This window comes from Pyxicephalus adspersus, chromosome 7, assembly GCF_032062135.1.
Source record: "Pyxicephalus adspersus chromosome 7, UCB_Pads_2.0, whole genome shotgun sequence".
Lineage (NCBI taxonomy): Eukaryota > Metazoa > Chordata > Amphibia > Anura > Pyxicephalidae > Pyxicephalus > Pyxicephalus adspersus.
Window position 1 is genome coordinate 33,792,362 of NC_092864.1, and position 24,772 is coordinate 33,817,133.

Below are 24,772 nucleotides of genomic sequence, written 5' to 3' on the forward strand. Positions count from 1 at the left end.
CGTCTATACTTTTTTTTTCACCTGATTTAGATTTAAACACATTAAGCAAAATCAGAAAAGCTGTCAGAAAATTCAGGCACAATAGGCAACCGAAATCTGAAGCTGACCCTAAAAAGTCAGGATTTGTTATGTTAAGGAGAAATTTTAAAAATGTTACTGATCACTGTTCTCCTTGCTGGTGGCTGTGACATGAGGAAGCAAAGCCTTGCCTCTACCAAGATGGCTGCACATTATGGCAACCACAGGCAATACTAATGACTAGTCCTCTTCCCTCTGTTTTGCCTTTCCATCAACAGAGCTTACAGAGTTCAGTTTTTATTTTACGGTGCATGCACAGATCAGCATTTAATGCCTGGGATACCCAGCAATCCCAGCTTCCCTTGCAAGAGGCTGAATGAACTCGAGGGTGTTACCATGCCAATCAAGATGACCAAAGATCGGCATACTGAAAAAAAAGAAGAGAGAAGAAGGTGGCATCTGTGATAGATCAGTGACAGGTGAGTATCCCCAGGGTTTAGTTGTGCTTTAAAGCCTATATGAAGTTAGTTTTTGGTTCACATATACTTATATTATATCTAAAGATTTTTTTTTCTTTTCAGGAGGTTTGATTTCAATTCCTGTTCCAGAAATGTTGGCATTGCCATTCAAATCTAACAAGTACACTGACCAGGATCAAAAAGTCTGGGGTAAAGCTATGTCTGGGTGAGACAGATGACTATGCTCATCTCCAGCGTAAATCTGACAGCGATCCCCTGATGTCATTCATTAACCGCCATGGCATTGATATATTGATTAGTCCTTCTTTGTAAATGAACTAAAGGTTGTTCCTTTAAAAATGAAATTCTCTGGATGTTAGTCAGCATTAATTTGCTCTTTGAACTTGGCTCTGGATGGTTATCGTTCTGTACCAGGCCTGTGTTCCTATTGGTTCTTGCCAAGGGGTGTGTGATTGCTTTGTTACAAAGTAACACAACATATACTGTATAAACCTTGCTGGGGAGACACAATTTTGTCATAAAGTAGCTGACAGCCATTCACACGATGAAAATAGATATTCACAGCCATATACTCCCCCGAGAATGGCCAGATCTCAAACAGGTAACAACCACTTTATAATGATTTGTGTCTTGTTCTGCAATAACTAATTATTAAATAATTCCATTTTTTGCCTGTGGGGGCAGTGTTATGATCTAGGGTACCTGTGGGGGCAGTGTTATGATCTGGGGTGCCTATGGGGGCAGTGTTATGATCTGGGGTGCCTATGGGGGCAGTGTTATGATTTTGGGTGCCTATGGGGGCAGTGTTATGATTTTGGGTGCCTGTGGGGGCAGTGTTATGATCTAGGGTACCTGTGGGGGCAGTGTTATGATCTGGGGTGCCTATGGGGGCAGTGTTATGATTTTGGGTGCCTGTGGGGGCAGTGCTATAATCCAGGGTGCTTTGTGGGTAGTAGTATGATTGGGGTCCTCTTGGGGCAGTGTTATAATCTGGGTTATCTGTGGGGGCAGCGTTATAATTTGTGTTGCCTGTAGGGGCAGTGTTATGATCTGGGGTACTTCAGTTGGACAGGTCTGGCCATGTTATATGCCCAATAATTAAGTCAGCTGACTCCCTGAATGACCATTTTTTTCCATAAATGGGTTTTCAAGACATTCAAGATGCCAATACCAGGATTCATTCGGTTCATATTGTGAAAGACTGGTGCAGACAGAATGAGACATTATTGTCACACAGGGATTGGCCACCACACAGTCCAGACCTGAACCCCATTGAGAATCTTAAGGATGAGCTGGAGAGGACTTTACACAGCTCCAACTCTCCCATCATCAATATAAGATCCTCGGGGAAAATGTATGTAACTCGTGCTTATCGTGCCATATCAGAGCTAAAGGCATCCAATTAAATATCAGGTGACCTTGTATTTACCAGGCACTGTATTATTTATCTAATCACAGCAATTTTGATGTAGGCGTCACGAGCTTGCTGTACCAATTTTCCATCATTGCTTTTCATGTACAGATTGATCATTTGTCTATAGCGCTGTTTTCAATGTCAACCACTCATCCGACCTAACTATTAAATGCTGAGATAAAGTCACAGCCACACAGGGGGTTCATGAATTGATGATGATGAATTGTGACCAAGAACTGGTGACCAAGCTAAATCACAACTGTACGGTACTTCTAAGCAGTCAGCAGAGCCCACTTATTTTATTAAACATTTGGTTGCCTCTATGTAGTTATTATTATAGAAAATGCAAAGGGAGGAATTGGAAGTGTTTATACCCGGAGCTCCTGCCTGACCTGAGATGACAGATGAACTTTCGCTGCTGCTGCCTCATATCTAACAACTTTCTGTGCTGACTCAATAAAACTCTGCTGATTATGGCATTCCCAGCAGCTCTCCAAGTACACTGCCTGGTAGTATTATACAAGATGGAAGTCTGGGAAAATATGAACTATTGGCCCCAAATGCACAGTTTTCCAAACTACCTGCAACCCCTGGAAACCTAGAGAAAATGGGGCCCCTGGGCAATTGACCCAAAAATTTGCCTTGCCTGGAAGATCATACACAAAAAAATTGAATGCACTGTTAATGTCCCCCAAGGTAGCTTCAACACACAGGTGGTGCAGTGTATCACAACACATAGTAATGCACTACAGTGTTGCATGTCAGTTTTTTATGATGTTTTGGTACATTGCTACAACTGCCATTCATTACCGCAATGCACTGGCAGTCTTTAATCGTTTTGTGTACACCCAATGACCAAATGACATAACACCCATGCATGTGCAGCTCAGTGCATGGTTCTGCAATTTGCCTGGATTGAATTAACTCCTGCACGCATGCATGGGATTTACATCATCCTGGTCAATCAAGATAATCAAAAATCAGAACCAAGAACAGAAGAAAAAGATAGCAATGCCTACAGAACAGAAAGGGGACAGGTGAAATTGTGATCACACAGGTAAGGATATTTTATTCCAGAAAGTATGTCATCTGTCTTTTCTGTAATAAATGCGCTGTATGATCACAATTGGATTTACTTTAGGGTTTAGTTCTGCTTAATGCCTTGTAAGCAAATCATATGATTGACGCCCAAAATGAACAGTTGTGCTTGCTGAACGGTGAACAGCAGAATGTGTACAGCGGTCCCCTGATGATTGACATCAATCTGCCATAACAGATTGCTGAATGACTGATTGGGAACCAGTGCAGTGCACTTCTATGGAGAGAAGCACAAAGAGTTAATCGCCCCCCTTCCTTCTCTAAAGGTGCTGTATGTACAGCGCTCGCTCGTTCATCTGTCACTGGAAACAATTATGAAAGATTATTTCCTCTAGTTTCTGTATAAGACTTTATATTAAATTCCATGCTTAGCTTTGCTAAGAAAGAAAAAAATGAAGATTTCCTGAAGTTGCTGAAAGGAACTAAAAATTTTCCACTTGATTTTCCACTAGTATCACTATTTCATGCAATGATCGGTTTCCCCCTCTGGGTATGAATGGGATCATCTCTCCTTGTTAGTGGATCAATACCCCGAGCAGGTCACAGGCCTTCAGATGGGCGAACTTACACCTCCCATCCACTGCTGCTAAAATATTAATGAAGAGAGAAAGGTGACCTTCGCTGGCTGTGTTCTGTACTCTACACTGAAGGACTTGCACACTTTCACTGACACAAATAAATAACTAATGCCTAGCTGACATACAGAGTTAATATGTCAAAGAATACAGAGGGAGCAGACTGAATTCCTTTTATCATTGTAACCATTGCTGAGTAAGATTCAGTGAGTCTCTGTGCTTGGACACCGCAAGTATTTCCAATTCCATATACAGATTGAATTTGAAAAACTAATAAAGCAGAGCTCCAAGCACACAAATTCATTAATAAAACAGAAAAAAACATAACAGTGTCAGTTTGTGGTTGATTAAACCAGAGCTAAACTTAACCAGTAAAAATTGTGAGCAGGTAGGTTATTTAATGCAGAAGGGACAGAAAATGACCCTTCTGGAATAACGAAAGCTGTGTGATCCCAATTTGTTTGATACACTCACCTGTCCTTGCTTCGTCATGAACGACACCATCTTCATCCAGTCTGCTTTGAGGTTTGGGATCTTTGGGCATGTTAATTGGCCAGAACAATTTAATTCCTTCTCAACAACAGGGGCTGGGGTATGCCTGGCATTGTTTCTGAAACTCAACCTGGATAAAACAACTCATCATCATCCCCCTCTCACATTCCGTATCTCCCCCGACATATATCTAACTGTTAACAACACTGTTATTCGGCTCTTCCCTCAGGCACGTTGTCTTGCCGTCACCTTTGATTCTGCCCTCTCATTCACTCCCTATATTCAGAACATTTCCAGGTCCTGTCACTTTCACCTAAGCAACATCTCCAAAATCCCCCACCTACCTGGGGACCACCAAACTCCTTGTACACGCTCTTATCATCTCCCGTCTGGACTACTGTAACCTCCTGCTCTCTGGTATTCCACTAACCCAACTCTCTCCTCTACAATCTATTTTGAACGCTGCAGCCAGACTCATCCATCCTTCCCTCCGCTCCTCTTCAACTCTTTGTAGTTCTCTCCATTGGCTTCCATTTCACCTTAGAATCAAGGTGCTGTGCTTTGCCTTTAAATCCCTCCACAGGTCGTGTCCCCCTTAACTTTCTGACCTAATAGAAAAATACTCCCCCAGTCGCTCCCTCCGCTCCTCCAATAATTTAATAATGACTTCCTCACTCATAACCTCATCACAAGCACAGCTCCAAGACTTTTTTAGAGCTGCCCCAACTCTCTGGAATGGTCTTGCTCCTCCTATTTAGCTTGCTCTTAATTTCTGTTCATTTAAAAGAGCACTCAAAACCCGTCTTTTCAGACTTTCCCTTTCCATCTTCTTCTGTCTCTTAAAAACCTCACTACTTACCCACCTTTCCATATCCTCCTTCTTATTGTGTGATACTTCCCCACCCTTTAGATTGTAAGCTCTTTGGGGCAGGGTCCTCTCCTCCTCCTGCGTCACTCTCTGTATCTGTCTGTCATTTATAACCCCTATTCAATATACAGAGCTGCATATTATGTTGGAGCTATATAAATAATGTTTAATAATAATAATTATACTCTGCACATGTGCAGCTCAGTGTGCATTGAAGTAAGGATTGCCAACAGGCCGGTATATCTATTTTCTTGCAGAAGGCATATCACCTGTCTCTTCTGCAATAATGAACCTGTCTGCTTGCAATTTATTTTCATAATAAATTTCAATACACTTTAAATAGATCCTGAAATATATTTTCTCTATATATAGCTCTTTTGTATTACAAGGGGTGTAGCTAAGAATCAGCAAAAGAAAACTGCAAATATAAAACTTACAAATTAGTTAATACAAAGCTGCAACAGTTTAAGTATCTGAATTTGACTTGGTATCAAGTCCCTTAACAGCAGAGCTTATACTGGAGGAGGGAGAAGCAGGGCAAGGAGCATGCTGATACATAAAGAAAACAGAATGACAGAGAGATGAGCTCATCAGCCAGCTGCTTCTCATTTAACTGCCCAATCAAAGGGGGGGTAAGGAGGAGACCTGTAAAAGTTCTGAATTATAGCAAATAAACATCAGGCCCCCTTACCTGTTAGACAGTACAGTGCTGCATTTTAGATCTCAGACCTGAATGCACAGAATTATGCCAGGCATACCACTTTATTTTGTCTGTAATTCAGTTATAGGGCAAGTTAATCCCGCCATATACAGGTAGGACTGATTGAATTATAAAGGGCTTCCCAGTGCTATTGTGTGATAATTTCCCATGACTAAAGTGTAAACAATTCTCCTGGAGAACAAATGAAATCAGGACAGAAGTCTCCAGCATTGGTGTGGCTGTAATTTTTTCTTACCACTGTCTGCTATTTTTAATGGTAATATAAATATAAAACACATCACAGGACAATGTGAAGAGTCTGACGCCATGGCCTAATTGTGTATTTGATAAATGTGGGCACACAAGTCTAAAATAGATGTAAACCCAATCATCGAAATCTCATATAGGCTTTAACATTTTAAAAATCATTTTCTTTGTAAAGCTTCCATCTTTATTAAAAATATTATCTATTGATTCTGCCATTAGGATTGCTGTGCTCCAGCATTGTCATCCTGTCTCATGCATTTCTGGTGCCCGAGATATCACACATGCATGAATCACTGTTGTCACTATAAGGAAATTGGAATGTTAGTAAACAAACCTGAACATTGTAACATGAAATCTTACTTATAATTCAATGTTCAAAGGTCCTTAAAGTGAATGTAAACTCTTACAGTGCAATTCTCTTATTTGCTTTCTTTAAGTCTGATAAATATAGCATTTGTTTTATATGTTTGTTCAGTGAACCTAACCCTAGTGCCCTGAAGCTCCATTCAACCAGCCAGACACAACTTCTAATAACACAAAAGGCCCAAAAAATTGATTTGGCAAGTTGATCAAATGACAGGTAGGTTTCTCCACTTTCTGAAATAGCAAACAGCTAAAAAGTGGCAAACGGGGAGTTTGAAGAAATAACACTGACCTCCACTTTCAGAATAGTGAAATAATACTGATCGGGCTGATTGGCACTTTATTAACATGGCAAACTTGGCATGTAACTGCAAAAGTGGTGTTTATTATAAAAGTGGTGATCAGGATCCCTTTAGCAAATCAACACTTTATTTAATGGGGCCAACTGAAAAATAATGTATACAAACATTTATTGGTAAACAGACTGCCTTCTTCTCTATAAGGAGGCCTGTAAATGATACAACTCATAAGCTTATGATTTGATGTACATATTTATACATAAATGTTCTTCTTATTCTATTTTAGAAATATGGTTATGGAGGATGGATCCACATGCAACATACCAGCAAGGTTAGATTTCTCTATTGAATTGTATTCATATTGTATATATTATATTCTAATTTTATAATCCGTAGCCCCACCAGAGTCAGAGCTGTCACTCATGAAACATTTTATAGCAGTTATTCTCAACCAGGGTTTGCCCAACTGTGGATGATTAACCTCTCATTTAATGATGCCTGGATAGTTCTGGGGCCAAAACCATTTTGTAGAGCCAGTTGCATGACTCTAATGATGATTTTAGTTGTCTATAAATGTAACAATCTCACCACCCTTGTAATAGGGGAATTCTTTCCACTGGATACCAGTTTAAGAGGCCTTTTCACCCACCAAATCCAAATAAATTAGTTTTAGTAGGGATTTCCCAAGACATATTTAATGGTTCCTTAGGGGCCCTAAAGGCACATCACAAGTTTAAGAAATAATAAAGGAAAAACAAGTAGGCTTTAAAAAGGCTTAATTTTCTGTTCTGTTAACTGCATTTCTGTTAAGTTGGTGATAATCTCTTGAAGTTTTAAGGGTGTGCTTTAATATACAAATAAATAATAATAGAAATAAAAGGGTCCTTATTCCACTTATTACTAATGTAAGAAGCAGATTTATCATTGACCACTGGTGAAGGGGACCATTTTCCCCCAATATATGGGGGTCTATCACCCACAGACCACCGATGAAAGAAGTCTTTTCATCACTGACCACCAGTGAGGGAGTATTTCTCCCAGTGAATACAAATATAGGAGTGGTACTTCTCCCATTGATCAGCAATGTAAAGAGCATTTTTACTATTTATCAGCAGTGAAAGGGTCCTTCTCTAAATGATTACCAATATAAGGGGGCTTTCCATCTGACCACAAATGTAAGAAGGTGTCTACCACTAACCACCAGTGAAAGGATCTCTTTTCCCAAAGAACATTAAAATTTGGTTGACTACCAATGTTAGTAAGATTTTTGCCAACGACCACCAATGAATCCTTTTATTAAACACCAATATAAAGGGGTCTTTCTCGCACTGACCACCAATAAAATAAACATTTTTTCCATTGATCACTAGTGAAGTGGTTCCTTCTACCAATGAATACCAATATCAGGGAGTTCTTTTCCAACTGACCACCAATGTAAGAAACACTCTACCATTGACCACCAGTAAAGGGGACTTTTACCAATGACCACCAATGAAGACGAACCTTCTCCCAATGAAATCTAATAAAAACAGGTCTTTCTCCCACTGACCACCAATGAAATTAGCACTTTTACCATTGATCACCAGTGGAGGGTTTTTTTCTTCTAATGAGCACAAGTATAAGGAGGTTCTTTCCCCACTGACAACTAATGTAAGAAACTGTCTACCACTTCAAGTAAATGGAGCTCTTTTCCCCAAAAACAGCAACCTAACCAAGAATGAAGATGATCCTAATAAACCATTATAAGGTGGTCCTTCTCCTACTGACCCTCATTGAAAGAACCATTTTTACTACTGAACACCACTGAAAGGGTTCCTTATCCCAATTAGCAGCAATATAAGCATGTTCCTCTTTAACTGACAACCAATGTAAGGAGCGTTTTACCTATGACCACCAGTGAAGGGAGCTTTTTTTCCAATAAAGACCAATGTTTGGGTAACTAGCAATATAAGAAGTTTTTTTTTTTACCAATTATCACCACTGAAGATGATCCTTCATCTAATTAACATTAATACAAGGTGGTCTTTCACCCACTGACTACCAATGTAAGGAGCATTTTTACTACTGACCACCAGTGAAGTGGACTATTTTCACAATAAACACCATTATTCGGGTGACTTCCAATGTAGGGAGGATTTTTACCAATGACCACCAATGAAGATGATCCTTCTCCCAATGAACTCCAATAAAAGGAGGTCTTTCTCCCACTGACCACCAATGACATGAGCAAATTTACTATTGATCACCTGTAGCGGAGTTTCTTCTTCCAATAAGCACAAATATAAGGGGGTTCTTTTCCCACTGAGCACCAACGTAAAAACCATTCTACCATTGATCACCAGTAAAGGGGACTCTTTTACCAATGAACACCAATATTTGAGTGGTTCCTTCTACCAATGAATGCCAATATCAGGGGGTTCTTTTCCAACTGACCACCAATGTAAGAATCACTCTACACTTTACCACCAGTAAAGAGGATTCTTTTCCCAATGAACACAAATATTTGAGTGACTACCAATGTATGGAGGATTTTTACCAATGACCACCAACAAAGATGATCCTTCTCCCAATGAATATAAGGAGGCCCTTCTCCCACTGACATCCAGTGTTAGAGGATATTTTGAATTGTTTTGCAATGATAGAACAGTTATTTCATAGGTTGCTTCATGTTCCAAAGTTGATAAAGTCTGATGTAGAGGATCTTTTTGAATTCTTACTTTAGCAGAGGTAAAAATACCTGTGATTTAACTTTACAATAATAACTTAAAATGAAATAATACAAAAAATTCCTTTTGATATGGAGTCTTCTTTATCCAAAGCAGTTAGGTTTGCCATCACTTCAGAAGTCACTGGAAGTGTTGTCATTAAACCAAGGCGAGAACAGAGAGAGTGTTTATGGTGTGAGGAGTTATTTTCATATTTCCAGGATGGCTGATAAGCACGTTCTGGCAGCGTTGACATTTAAGACCTGTATCATGAGAGAAGAGGCAGCATTAATCAAGTTCTGGAACAGAGATATTGAAGGCAAGGGTTGCTACAGCAACCATGGTCAGCCTCTCAGTTTTGTATGAATAAATATCCTCATGAGGACTCTTGTGCCAGTTGCACGTCAATAGGCAGCCCCTTTATTCTTGTTTAGTAACTAATGAACTGTCTTTACGGCTCTCACAAACACAGACAGTTTATTCTCTTTAATTAAGGCAGTTTTTTTTTTATAGCTGTGACAAATGCATTTTACTTCTTCCTGCAGTGACTTTAAAAAGAATAACATTTTTAACTTCTTAAAGCTGAGTTCTGGTATGAGCATATTTTATCTACATCAGAATTTGGAAAAAAATTAATCTGTGTGCTTTGCAATGAAGTGTGCATTTGCTTTGGCCTGGCCAATAAACCGTTGGCTACTGGTTCAGCTTGGAGTCAAAGGACTCCCACAAAAAGGAGATATGCAATGACATTATAGCTCTGCCACATTCTAATTTGGCCAATTTTATCAATGGAGGAAGGGGTGCCCTGGTATTAAAGGTGGAATCACCACTGACTTTTGGAGCTTGGATAAGAAAAGAATTAAGTAATAGATTAGCCCAAGGGCTGGGTCTAGGTTTTTGACCATGGTTACAAATTATTTCAAAACTAGAGAGTACCAAGAACTACTTATAAAGGATTTCACCAACACATAAAAGATACCAAGGGGCGCCGGCCAGATTCCACTTATAGCTAAATTACCAGATCTGGGTAGACATTTTTATTACCTAAAGGTACAACAAATACACAGGTTTGCTGTAATTCCATAATTCCTGGTAGCCTATACCTTTACTCCTTCTCTTCCACACCATTCCATTTAGAACGAGGAACCAAAGAAAACACCCGCCACCATGTATGGAGGACCATGAGATTCAATGTATGTGATACAACTCTAGCAAAGGAGTAGTAGCAGAGTGGAAGGAAGAAAGTAATCCAAGTAATCCAAGTTGAACGCCAAAGACAATGACAGTAGCTGGAGAAACAATTAAAAACCCTCTTCTTGCAACCACCATTTTTCTGGATTTATTTTGTGCTTCTCCATCTACCAGAATCTAAGAGATTTCCTTCCACTTACAGATGTATCATGGATTTTGTCTTCATCCTTTCATTAAATATTGCAGTAAATCTAGGTTAGAGAGAGCTCTATAAATAGACCCATCACTTTGCTTTGATTGTACCTGGTTAAAATGCCGATTTTTTTCAGCTTCATCACTAATATTTGTTTCAATTTGACAATGCTGTAGTTTTTGTGTCATTGCTGTGAATATACCTATAAAAAAGCAGATTTAAATGTATATTATGCAAGTAGGATTTTTCCAAAGCACATTTGCACAATATTTCATACTTGCCAAAAGGGACCTATTCAGTGCTAAAATAAAAAAGGCCATGAGTACTATTGGAGTAAGTTAAAGTAACCTAATCACCAATAATTGAACATTCATGTCAGTCTTTAACATGATAATAAATTAAACAGTTTTATTAATTTTAAATCTGAAGCGTTTATTGAAATAATACCTGGTAATCTTTTCATGAAGGTTCCTGTTGCCATACATGCACCCCTGGGGGAGACTACAAGAAACATGATCTACAATTGTTACTATCAGTAAGCAGTCAAGAGAAGCCATTCTCCACCAGGGTTGGGTAGAACCAACAATATGTCCCCATACAATATGAAATAATATAGTCTACCACCTCCTAAGAAAGAACACAATCATTATACATTAAATCACCCAAAATAAGGGCATTTAACAAAACAGGGAGGAGAGCAATCCAAAAAAGTGGTTTTAGTTTTAGTGGTGCAAATATTGATAAAAACATCAAAACTCTTTATAAACTATTTACATAAAATATCTTTTACACATACATGGGTAGTACATAAACAAAATTATATCTTCATAAATGTCCACAGAAAAACATAGGCATGAACGTCATGGTTTTACCGTTTTATCCCGCACGTTTTGCCGGATGTATCTTCCTTCTTCAGGGTAAAAAGAAATATCACAATAACCTTCAGAAAAAAAGCTTTTGTTGCCTTTTGGGAGTTGTGGATATTAAGGATCCCTACAAAATTAAATTGGTCAGAAAACCTCCATATCAGAAACAGATAATGTAGCAGAAAAACCACCTAAGTGACCCCCAGATGTGGATGGAGATCACTTCTAGTTCTGGTTTCAGATGTGCTATGGTGCTCAATGAAGAGCTCAATTATACTGGAATTGATCAAACACGCTGAAAACATAACTACCACTCACGTATCAGAAGAAGTTTATTATACAGATGGCTCCACATGTGTATGAAACTTCTTGTAAAGCTGGGTACACATGTGCAATTGTTGTCGTTGGAAAGGATCTTTCACGATCCTTTCCAACAACTAAGGACTGTACGATGCATGAGTGTTGGACATACAGCACCGTTCTGTTCTATGGAAAGAGAGGGGGTGAGTGACGAAGTGGCACCCCGCTGCACGCACGCTCCCTTCACTTGCATTAGGATTGTTTGTCGGCCATCGTCTGTGGATCCGCCAGGACTGGCACTGTACACATGCCAGATTCTCGTCCGATATCGGCCCTGAGCCGATTATCAGGCAAGAACCATTGGACGTGTGTATTTAGCTTTAGAAAATGTTTTGATAATTAAATGTGAATAGGAGTTTTAAGAAGAACCAATATCATCTAATATAATTTCATTGAAAGCTTCCCATTACATTTCCAAGAATCCTAATATCCCTGTGTGGGTGTTTGTCCTTCACAAGAGATTTGATATCCTGGTGTTGGATGATTTGGTCTGATTTAGGGTATTTAAGTTTCTTTTAATGATTTACAGATTTCTAAAAGGGATGGACATGCACTGGTAGCCATGTATAGGAAGACTGCATTGCATGTATTACTCAACAGAGAGCAATAGGTGTGTCTTTGAACCATTTTTCTCAAATATATATTGAAAGGATTTTACCCCCTAGAATTTACCTTTGAATGGCAAAAAAATGGATGAAAAAAAAGTAATCAAAATTCATCTTTTACTGACCTAATTTGTGGGTATGGGTTGTTGCAGCATTATCACCAATCTTTGAACTGAGCAAATGTTCCATTCTTTTTTCTTTTCTTTTAGGATGAGGCAAAAATGATGAAGGATGGAAATGTTTTCCGAGTGGTTCAATCCAACTGCTGGAATCCTGAAGTGAGATTAAAGGAGATGGATCAGTCAGGTAGATAAAATATATGTCATTGTCAGTATGTTCTAACAGATATTATTTTAAAATAAATCAAAGTTAAGAAAACAAGTGCAAGTTTGCAAACCCCTATACATCGCCCACTTCCCTCTTAACCCCTGAAGCCTCCTTACCCCAATAGTAAAAAAATAAACCCAAATGCATTTCTTTTCTTCAGAAGTCTCTAGCTCTTGTGGAAAATTGGTCAGGTATTTTCCAGGCCAAAATGGCTCTGTTTATAAAACAGGAAATCTGACATTCCCTCATGATAATCTTCCAGGTCAATGTGGTTCAATGGCAGTGATTGATTCCCACCAGGGAATGCCAGGTTCACTGCGTTATACACAGAGCCCAAGGAGTTACATGTTAGTGCCACTTGTTTATGAACACAGTAACATCTAATAGATTGTGGCAATAGATCTAGGAGGAAGGGACAGTACTAGGGAGATTTGTTTTATACATGAGGGAGATTGGAGGCCCTGAAAAAAAATACCTTGAATTGTAGCAACGTTTTATTGAAAAAAATGCCATTTTCTAAATACTAAAATGGTTGTAAAGGTTTCTGTTACCTTTAGATCATGTCCCTTGCACTATGTTCCATTTACGCCATGGCACCGTGGGTGCGCACATGTCTCCAGCTCTGATGTCATGACTATATGTTCCATAGGTACTTGTACAATATATCACTTTATGAAAATCAAATTAACCTAAAAAGCATCATAGAGCTCTATTTATAAAACAAGAAATCTGACATTCACTCAGACATTCTCTGGTAGGAATCATTTACTGCCACTGAAACACATGAACCTGAGAGATTCCCATTAGGGGATGTTTGAGGGAATGTCAGATTCCCTGTTTTTTAAGTAGAGCCCATAATGTCTCTTTTAAATGCATAAAGTTCAGTTCAGCACAGCAGAGACTCTTCACTTCGCAAACTTATTGCTGACATCTCACTTGCTGCAGAGACTTCATATTAAGCCCTTGAGCTACCAACAGCACCAATAGCTTGCAGCATTTTTCATTTTGACCGACTGATTCTACTTTCTGCTGACCAGCAGATAAAATTCTATAGTGCATGAAAAATGACAACACTATTGTGACCAAATACATATAAACTAAGATGAATTCTTTTTCTCATACAGGAGTGACAGTGCAGGTGCTCTCCACGGTGCCAGTAATGTTCAGCTATTGGGTATGTATCATTATAATTCCATTGTATAATACCATTACAAATCCTTATGTGTGCTACTTCCCCCCTTCTCTTAGAGTCCTTTCCTTCTTCTAAATCATTGTATATAGCTGTCTGTCATTTGCAATCCGCACATTAATATACAGCTCTGCGTAATATGTTGGCACTATATACATAATATTATATGTAAAAATAATATTTAAAATGAAAAACTTGTGACAGATTTTAAAGTGTAAAGTATGCATCTGTAGATTTTGTAAATTATATTCCCTGCCTTAATTGCTCCTTTAATTGGTGCTGGCATTTGGTTTTGGGATTTAAGGGTTTTGCCTATTTCCAGTTTTTGGCATTTAGGCATAACCATGTATCCCGTAACCTCTCTGCAGTCATCAGGGGTTTAGAAGTGACTAAATATTGCAAAATGATAGAGGCTCATCCAAATGTTCAGCCTTTTATGTTGTTTGGCTTTTTATTTTTTTATGTTTTGTTTATGTAATTTATGTTTTATCCTAATACATTTTTATTCATACAAAATATAGATGACAAATTACGAGTTCAACAAATACAATAGAGACTGGCATGCCGGTTAAAATTATGATACAATGGATCAAATACAATATAGGGTCCGCATATTACAAGATACCTGTGTAAGAGGAGAACACTTCATTTATGTTTTAGCACATATTATTGATTTTTGAGCTGCTTTTCATATAGGTGATTGCATAACAAATTATTAATAAAAAAAAAAGAAGAAAGATAAAAGTGTATGTAAAGATACACATTTTCTTAAGTTTTGGAATGATTAGAAACCCTGGAACCTGAAAATATATAAACTGTGTTAACTTTTTGTGCAGCCTGTGTTGTTTATTTGCCCTCATTTCTTTCTCATACTATTAACACTTGTTAACAGGACAGAAAAAAAACCTCTCCAACAGAACCCCGTGATACCTATCAATATGAGAGGTTTTATTCTTTATATTATCCAAAGCTAGGGACTAATGCACACTGGCAGTGAGGTTGCAGTGCATTTATCACTTCTTGCACCAGGAAATGTTGCACTAGGGGAGACAGTCCTTGCAGCAGCCCCCTAAGGCAACGAATAAGGGTTGCAGTGAGCAGTACTACTAGTGCAGCCAACAGCTGGCACATGTGCACAAACAGAACCAGTGTTGCTGGGGGAGTGCTCAGTCGACTAGCAAGGTGCCAGGAACCATGCAAAATTGTGCATTGAAGAGGCGGGTGTGAAAAGAAAAGGCATTAGGCTGATCATTTTCTTTAATAGCAATAGACTTAAAAAAGCGAAAAATCAGTATTATAGGGTATTGCAAATTTGTCTATTTTGTGTTTTTTAATTCAGGCCAAACCTCAGGACACCCTGGATCTGTCTCGGTTCCTAAATGATGACTTGGCGGCTTTGGTTCGGAGGTATCCAAAAAGATTTGTAGGGCTTGGGACTCTCCCTATGCAGAGTCCGGATCTAGCAGTTGAGGAGATGCACCGATGTGTGAAAGAACTGGGGTTTCCTGGGGTACAAATTGGATCCCATATCAACCAGTGGGACCTGAATTCACCTGAACTGTTTCCCATCTATAAAGTAGGTACAACCTGGTACTTATATACGTAGGCCCTGATTTATTAAAGCTCTCCAAGGCTGGAGAGAATATACTTTCATCAGTGAAGCTGGGTAATCCAGGAAACATGGAATAGATCTCGTCCAGAATTGAAAACATTTACTAACAAATAGCAAATGCCTTTTAGGAAATCCATTCCAGGTTTGCTGGATCACCCAGCTGCACTGATGAAAGTGTATCCTCTCCAGCCTTGGAGAGCTTTAATAAATCAGGCCCAAAGTGTCTGCTTTTTTTTAGATCACCTGTAATATGAAAAACTTGCCTTTCCACTGTAGGTAAAGGTAAACACCACTCATGGGTAAGTGTCATGTTAGTGTTGACCCAAAATCTTTCCGAATTGCACTATAGAATATCTGCACTGCATGTATAGGCTAAAGCCAAACTCCATACAAGCAACTATTTATACATTAGGAATAAACATATGGTACCTGATTTGTCTGCCAGGGAATTGTTATACTTTTTCAGGTGATCTTGATACCCCTTCCAGACAACACAGTCTTCCACGCAGAAGCACTATCAATTGGTATGAGACATACACCCTGCTTGTGGATTCTACAATAAAGGAGCAGCAGTGCACAGCTGAGGCCACCCCTTTGTTCCTTATCCTGATTGGCTCCAGTGTTAGGCCTCACTTACCAAGTCTTTTTATAAATATTTTGGGTATTTTAAAAATGTACATTTAAAAGTAAATGTAATGATTTGTAATGAATACTTAACCCTATTATTTTGTGTTTTTTGACTGTCTAAAGTTTGGAGCTGGGTTCACCGTACAGTCATATGTTAGGTATGGGGGGAGACCATTAAAAAAAGTTACTTGCAGACTTCATATATAATTTGGCGTCCTTAGAGCTGAAATGTTCCAAATCCCAGCGATTTATCTTGCCCCCACTTGTGCTTTAAGTGTGCCTGCATGGTTGGGTGCTTCCATCCAGCTTCAGGTTTTACATTCTTCCATTTTCACCATTTTCTCATATTGAAAATACATTAAAAATCAATTATTTCCTAATGGCTGGGTGGCTTAATAGAAATGTAGAATGCCCCTTGTACAGCACTTTTGTATACACCAAGTGAACCCTATTCCAGCAAAATCAAAAAATATTTACAATAAAACTGATTGCTAATAATTTAGACTGACTACTAAGTGAATAAACAAAAAGTGGAAATTTAAATTTGGATTTAAAGTTCCTAATATTAGCCCCAAAAGGTTGTTCCCCTCTTCCTCTGCCATCACTGCCAAATGTCAAAAGCTAAAAAAAATTTCCCAAACATTAGAAAATACAATTTGATGAATGTTATAAACAACATTTATACATGTTGTATATTTTCCATTTTATACTTATAGTATGTGTGTATGTATATAAAGTTATCTCCTGCACATGGGCCTGGTAGAGTATAAATCCACACTCCAAGCTAGCACAGCTACAGGGAAGGTCTTAACATTTGTATTTAACATTTTTTCAGGCGGCTGAAGAATTAAACTGCTCTTTATTTGTGCACCCCTGGGACATGCCTATGGACGGAAGGATGTCAAAATACTGGCTTCCCTGGCTGGTGGGTTAGTAATGGTGTCAGATTTTTCTTGGGTTGTTGGGTTCAGGGATTTATTAAATGTCAAGTGACTGATTTACTAAATGTATCATCTATAGGTGGGTCAGTAGAGAAATTAATTTTGTGTCCCTTTGCTTTTCCCAGTTTTAACATTTCCTAAAGTAAATATTTATCCAGTCCTCAATGGGTACATATTTGACATTTACCAGCCTAAAAAATACATTTATTGATATATTATTAAACATGGAGTTGCACAAAAAAAATGTGTGTTATATATTTGCCAAGAGTTCATATTTAAAACTAATGAACGTTCTTGCAAAGCCAAAAGCAATTTTGAATTGCTTTTTCCTTTTCTAATCAAATAAAAAAAGTGTTGCTGGAAATGGTGAAATATACCCATCCAATCTAACAACTGGCAAGCTGCAATTATGTGAAATTTTAGTAATACTGTAGTTATAAATAAAACTTGTAAGAAGGTTAGAGAAAAGAGGTTTGCGGCTACCAGGTTGCTTGCAAAACTTAATTATGTGTTTCTACATAATGGATCAATGCATAATTACATGTGGTCACCTAGATCCTGTTTGACAATTCACAGGACCTGGGTGTTTAATACGCTATGCATACAGTTCCTGCTCCTAATAATCAGGAAAAACACACATGGGGGAGTTGGGGGGGACGACCGTATTTCGCAGTGTATAATCCGAGGCGTTTTGCCCTAACTCCCCTCTGTTTTTCCTAATTATTAGGAGCACGTATGTATAGCCTATTAAAATCCCAGGTCCTGTGAATTGTCAAACAGGATCTAGGTGACTACATCCTTAATGTACAAATACATAATTAAGTTTTGCAAGCAACCTGGTAGCCGCAAACCTCTTTTCCATAACCTTCCTACTCTTTACATATTTGTATTTAGGAGGTGGTAGTATTTAGGACCAATCAGTAAGTGGAGAAACGCACACTATTCTCTATAAATAAAACTTATCAATGTTTTTTTTAGGCATGCCAGCAGAAACAACCACTGCCATTTGCAATATGATTATGGGTGGAATATTTGAAACGTTTCCAAAGCTTAAAGTTTGCTTCGCTCACGGAGGTATGACATGATTATAATTATCCAATGGGTTTGAATAATCTATGTTTTTTGCCAAGTTTTTTTTAAGGTGAATGGCTGCATAGGTCAGATCTGTATTGTGCCTTGAAGACATGGAACTGAATATGGACAACCTCTGCACTGCATGTCTGTCTAGTTGATGCTGTCTCTCATGGTGACTTTTTCGGATGGCTGTTTTATTATTGCAACTTAGAAAAAATTGCAAATTGAATTAGAAAAAAAAAGTTTTCTTGGCATGATAAGCTTATGAAGATGAAAGTTTTCTAGGGCAAGTTAAGTTCTCCCCAATAAATGCACCAGTGTATTTTGGCTTGTTGGAAGGGACAGGTGTGAATATGGAATATGTAAAACATATAAAAGAACTTGCAAACATTAAAAAAGCAAACATGAAGTAAAGAAAGAGCATACAGATATGTAGTTAGCATTCTGGTTGGTTCTGGTGGGTATCACCCAAGTCCTGCAAGACTTACTACACAATACGCCTATGGCCTTGTGTTTATTACAGTTTCACTGCAGAACTTTGCTGCCAGTCGTGCCCTCTGTTAAACAATACCCCAAGATGTTTAATTTAATGCTTCTTTTACTCCTCTGCAATACATTACATGAATATTAATTTGCAGTATTTGTTACAATATCTATGGCCATTTTTTAATTTTAAATGGTGTGTTCTACCAATTTATTGTTAATGCTTTATTTATAGGTGGAGCCTTTCCCTTTACCATCGGCCGCATTACCCATGGTTTTAATGTGCGTCCTGATCTCTGTGCTGTTGACAATAAGGAGTCCCCTCAAAAATACCTTGGATCTTTCTATACAGACTCCTTAGTACATGACCCCAAAGCCCTAGGGCTTTTGATAGATGTGATTGGAAAGGTGGGTTCCTGGACCTAACTATTACAAAGTAATAGCTTACCTGTAGGTGCTCTAAATCATCTCCTGCAACCCAAAATACTGTCTTCCACCTAAACTTGACGTATGCATGTTTGTATAAATCTGGTTAAGCTGTTAGGCTTTGCTCTTTTTAAAGTCTAATGGATAGAAATGATTTGCATTTTTTTAAATAAGCACCATATTAGTTGCAAATATGTCAATAATCGAAAAATTTTATATGATCTCTTGAAAAGCTGCAAACTTGATTGAGAAATGTCCAAAGAAAGAGAGACATTTAGACAATACCGCCCCCTGCAGGATCGTGAGGAGCTGACAAAATGTTTTCCTAATTTAATTATTTTGCAGCTTCTCATTCCTTAGGAAGAAACAAAACTAAACCTGACAAAAAAATACACTTACCTTCAATCCCGCAGGGCAGTCTGATCCCTCCAGGGGTGTCTTGCATTTGGTCCGGCGTTGTCCCGGCATCCTTTCCGGAGCCATCTTCGTCTTTTCTTCCTGTACTTCATCCTATGTCACCCGACCCAGGCGTGATCGGGTGATGTAAGATGAAAAAGGACTTTGCAGATCCAACTGTGCATGCGTGAGATTGCACAATTTTTTTTTTCACAAAAAAGCCTCCTTCTGCGCATCGAGCTGAAGGAGCACCCAAGAGCCTCCCGGGATGCCTGACATAGGTATCCCAGGAGGCTTTGCACTTCCATTCATTCTCAATTGCCTAGGTTATCCAGAATTAGGGGGAAAGCTGCACCCCTTTTTTTTTTTTATAAAAAAGGGTGTTGCACCTAAATAAAAAACAGATTTTTTTTAACAAAAACCCTGTGCTCGGCATAAAAGTGTGAGTGCAACAACAACAGGATTTGTACCTTACATAAAAGTGTTGTCCACCTTTTTATGTAAGGTGATAATTCTGAGTTTAGGTACACTTTAAGGTGGTTGCATCATTTTTTTTTCTTTAAATTTACCTGTTAATCCTGTCAGTAAAACTACCTGTCCGGTGGTGATTCAATTATTGCACTGTGCAGTGTTGTCACCCTAGGCTGCTTTCCTGATTAAGACTACAAACACCTAAGTTAATTACATGGCAGACATTTCTTTGCAGTTCACGCAAGATATCTAAAGCTGATTATATTAGCCTAAAATTACCTAGCTTAATTTATCGACGGATGGTAAAATTTTGTTGCTGGAAATGAGTGCTGTACACACAGTGCTGTTCAGTTATTAGGGAGCAAGGAAAGGGGAGTTTTAAATAATTACAGGCAGGTATGTTTGTTTACAGAAGAGATATTGCCTGTTCCTTCTGCAATAAAGTACCAGCTTGCTTGCAAATGTTTATATGGTTAGATTTAGTTGCGATTTAGGAGATCTTTAGGGATTCTACTCATTAGTAAGAGTCTTTACATGTTTAAAGTTTTTTTCCTTAAATAAAATCATAGTGTTTTCCTCTCCAAATAGCATAAAGGGCCATTATTTACTCCCATAAGAACTTACCAGGATGTGGAATTAGAAACCTAACCTCTAGCATCACATAATGGGCCTGATTTATTTAAGCTCTCAAAGGCTGAAGAGGATTCACTTTCATCAGTGAAGCTTGGTGATCCAGCAAACCTGGAATGGCTCTGGTCCATGATTTAAAACATTTGATAGCAAATGACTTTGAATGAGTCCATTCCAGGATTGCTGGATCACCCAGGTTCACTGAAGAATGTGTATCCTCTCCAGCATTGGAGAGATTTAATAAATCAGGCCCATTGTATCAGTGTTTCTCAACCAGGGTTCCTCAAGAAGTTGCTAGGGGTTCCTTGAGCAATGAGCAATTTGTGTCTCCTGGATCAGTTACCTATGGCCCTAATGATCCTTTTGCCTATCAGTAAGAGTAACATTCTTTCCAATTAGACAATGAAAATGGCAATACCCCCACTGATCACAACACTAGTATGCTACAAGCTTAAGATATTGTCAGGTGATTAGTAGTGATCAGACAGCCATAAGGATCATTGGTTTGGATCAAAGGATCAAAGTCAAGACCTGAAAGTTTCTTTTCAAAGCTCCCAATATGTTAAAAAAAAGTTGATAAAAAGTGCATTATTTGATTCTCTATAAGCACTGTCAATAGTCCTCTGATATTCACAAGGGCTTATGCCAATCAATAGTGAGTACAATGTGACATATTAGTAATCAAAATCTGTAACTGTATTATTACCACAAATCATTTATTTCTCTTTTTTCACACAGGAAAAAGTAATGTTGGGAACTGACTATCCTTTTCCTTTAGGAGAGCATAATCCGGGACTCCTTATTGAATCAATGGAAAATTTTGATATTAAAATTAAAGTAAGCTTTTTAATTGTTCAGTTATTAAAGCATACCTGTAGTTTCCACATGTCTTGGTCAATATATAATGGAAAACATATATCAGTCACCATACACTACACACTACAATATTTTTAATACAACTTTCCTTAGAAACAGGTTGCATAAGTTTAAAAAAGTGACATTTTTTTGGCATGCAGGAAATTTATCTAATGCAATGCTTTGGATCAAAGTAGGTGGGAATATCAAATACATAAAACATATAAAAGAACTTGCAAAAATAAACTAAAAAAACAAACATGAAGTAGAGAAAGAATGAACTAACCTTTCGTAATACATATTCTTTTTTTAAAACGACTCTTTGCTTACTTTCTACATTATGGTTTTGAAATTGTTGGCCTGCTCAGCCATTGTAGGAGTTGCAAATAATATGTAATATGTACTATACACTGATGTGAGTTGCATTAGGAACTAAGGGCAAATCATATACAATAACTACACTGCTTTTCTATTTTTTTAATTTTTCATTGAGAACTGAGTTTTGGAGGGAAGGTTTCTTGATCATCCCATATCATACTTATTTTTTCCTTAGACTCCTTGGAGTTAGCATTCTGGTAGGTATCACACCCAGTAGGACAAAAAGAGATTTATTTTTGTTCAGTTATTAAAGCATACCTGTAATATCTACACTTATAATGGCGACTATGGACTTGATTTATTAGTTATCCAAGACTAGAGAGGATACACTTACATCAGTGAAGCTGGGTGATCTAAATGGATCTGGTCCAGGACTAAAAAAAATTTGCAAACAAATAGGAAATTCATTTTAAGAAATCCATTGCAGGTTTGCTGGATCACCCAGCTTTAATAAATCAGGCCCCATATATCATTATACATTTTTGGTTACACTCTGCAATATTTTTACCCCTTTCCTAAAATTCAGGCTGCAGTATTAAGCTTGTGGTACTCCATGAAGTTATGTTTTCAAAGTATAGCAAAGATGATTGAAAAAAGAACTTAACTGTTTAATGTCATTTCAAATGTGTACTCTGCAATTCTTTTACAATATCTGGTGATCCAACAATGATAGTTTACTATCACTAATAGTTAGATACTTATTATGGGGTGATGTTTTTCTCCCAGTTGGCTCCAGCACTCTTACCAACAAATGAAAAATAGAAGCTGAAAATAATAATTTATGAAAAAAAAACATGTAAATTGTTTATGATACACACTGCTTTAATAAACTAAAAGTCATCCAGTTAGGGTTTTCGTCAAATTTAAAAATTACTCCTATCACAAAACTCTTCCATTATTAACATAGGCGCTATTTCTACTTTTCTCTTTTTTAGGACAAGCTCTTGGCTGACAATGCCTTGTCATTCCTGGGACTAGACAGATCAAAATTTGAATGACATCAAAGAAATTGACTTCTTTACATCCAATGATACCATAATATTTACACTAGTTGAAAAGTTTTTATTTTACAAATGTCTTCTCAGCAGGAAGATGTTTTACAAATTAAGGTGTTAACCCGAATGTAATGTGTCCTAAAGCTAAGGTTCTATTTGAAAATATTACACCCCCAGGCTAGATCCCAGGTATGTTGTGTAACTAGTCTCAGGCATGGTACTGGAGTTGACAATAAGTGATATTAATTGGTTTTACTAGAAACAAAAGCCAGAGTTACAATTGTTTCTCTATTGAAGTTAAACAGCAAAGTTTCTGCTAAGGAACTAAAAACATGTTTACTATTGTACACATATGGGCAGGATTTCTCCTTTTGATTTTCCACAGTGAAACTTGTTACTTCAACCTATTTACAGGATTTCTTGCTTCAGAAAGTTTTCACATAATCAAGTTGTCTATTGCCCTTCAAACCCAAGGATAGGTTTGTTTCAGAAACATTTAGTACTCTGAATAATGGTCAGCTTTACTTTTATAAACAAATCTTTCTTTTGCATCAGTGTGAATAAATGTTTTCCCGATGTTTGCCCTGAGCCGATTATCGTGCGAGAACCGTTGGAAGTGTGTACGTAGCTTTAGGCTACGTACACACGTGCAATGGTTCTCGTCCAATATTCGGCTCAGGGCTGATATCGAAGGAGAATTTTGCGTGTGTACAGGGCTCGTCATCCATCGTCCGAACGATCGTCCTGGCGGATCCACGAACGATGGATGACGAATCATCGTATTTCAAGTGAAGGGGGAGAGAGCACAGTGAGGTGCCGCTCCATCGTCCTCCCCCTCCCCTCTCCATAGAGTAAACGGTTCTGCATGTACAGCACTCATTCATGCATTGTGCAGTCGTTAGTCGTTGAAAAGAATCGTGAAAGATCCTTTCCAACGACAATTATTGCACGTGTTTACATAGCCTTACTGTCTGAATTCTGCCTCCAGCTGCAAATTTTGATGCTTGGCATACACTGTATTTCTGATGCCCAACTATTTCTGCTATTTGGTATCCAGGTTGTAAGAAATATATAATTGACAAGAGTGAAGATATAAACTTAATAGCATTTTGAAACAGCAAGTAAAGCACATTCCTATGTAGATAGAAAATGCCAAATGAAGCAATAGGTTCGTACATTGGGGTGAAGGCATGACATCCTTTTGTAAAACTCAAAAGTTTCTGATCAGAATGCAGAGTTACTGAAGGGAGTATATAAAATGTCAATATTGGAGTGCTGGATTGTTTTCCCTATCAGATAATTTTGTACTGTTGCATTCTGAGTTTTTGGGATTTAGCAGAGAAGCTAAAAACACACAAAAAGGAGAAGAATTTTTAGATCTCTTTCTTTTGAGCACAATGGGCCAAATTTTTTTAAGCTCTCCAAGACTGGAGAAGATAGATTAACATTGGAGAACCCAAGTGATCAAGCAAATATGGAATTAATCTGGTCTAGAATTGAAAACATTTGCCAATTATTAACAGTTATCCCATCATTTAATAGAAAGCTATCCAATCATAGTCTATCTTCTCCAGTCTTTAATTTATCAGTCACAATGTTGAAAACCCTAGAACAAAATGGAGAAGTGTGGAGCAAATATTTCTATAGTGCCATTGATATGAACAGGATCATAAAATACAAAATGTTTAAAGCTAAACTTGTTTTTTTTTGAGTAAAGAAGAACTGAATTAACAAATAAGTAAGTTGTGACAACATATGGCCTTGTGGAAATATGGTTAAACAATACCATATGAAAACTTATATCTTCTAAATGATATATTTCTTACATGCTGGACATCAAATATCACAAATAGTTGGGCATCAGAAATACAGTGT

The 24,772-nt window shown here is 37.9% G+C and overlaps 1 protein-coding gene and 1 long non-coding RNA gene across 3 annotated transcripts; one reads left to right on the plus strand and one right to left on the minus strand.

Moving 5' to 3' along the window:
* The first annotated feature begins 703 nt into the window (after positions 1-703).
* ACMSD (aminocarboxymuconate semialdehyde decarboxylase) lies at positions 704-24,772 on the plus strand. Its single transcript, XM_072418080.1, has 10 exons — positions 704-1,098; positions 6,860-6,904; positions 12,703-12,799; positions 13,945-13,994; positions 15,349-15,585; positions 17,084-17,177; positions 18,168-18,263; positions 18,982-19,154; positions 21,408-21,506; positions 22,838-24,772. The coding sequence occupies exons 1-10, from the start codon at positions 1,042-1,044 to the stop codon at positions 22,898-22,900; spliced, it is 1,011 nt and encodes a 336-aa protein (XP_072274181.1). The 5' UTR covers positions 704-1,041; the 3' UTR covers positions 22,901-24,772.
* LOC140335465 (uncharacterized) lies at positions 5,803-19,761 on the minus strand. 2 transcript variants are annotated; one of them, XR_011921708.1, is made up of 5 exons: positions 19,572-19,761; positions 12,619-12,766; positions 11,110-11,655; positions 10,773-10,864; positions 5,803-9,541 (listed from the first exon to the last, which is right to left on the minus strand). It is a non-coding gene; the product is annotated as an uncharacterized lncRNA (long non-coding RNA). The 2 variants fall into 2 exon arrangements; XR_011921707.1 differs by lacking the exons at positions 5,803-9,541; positions 11,110-11,655 and having other exon boundaries at positions 9,548-10,864.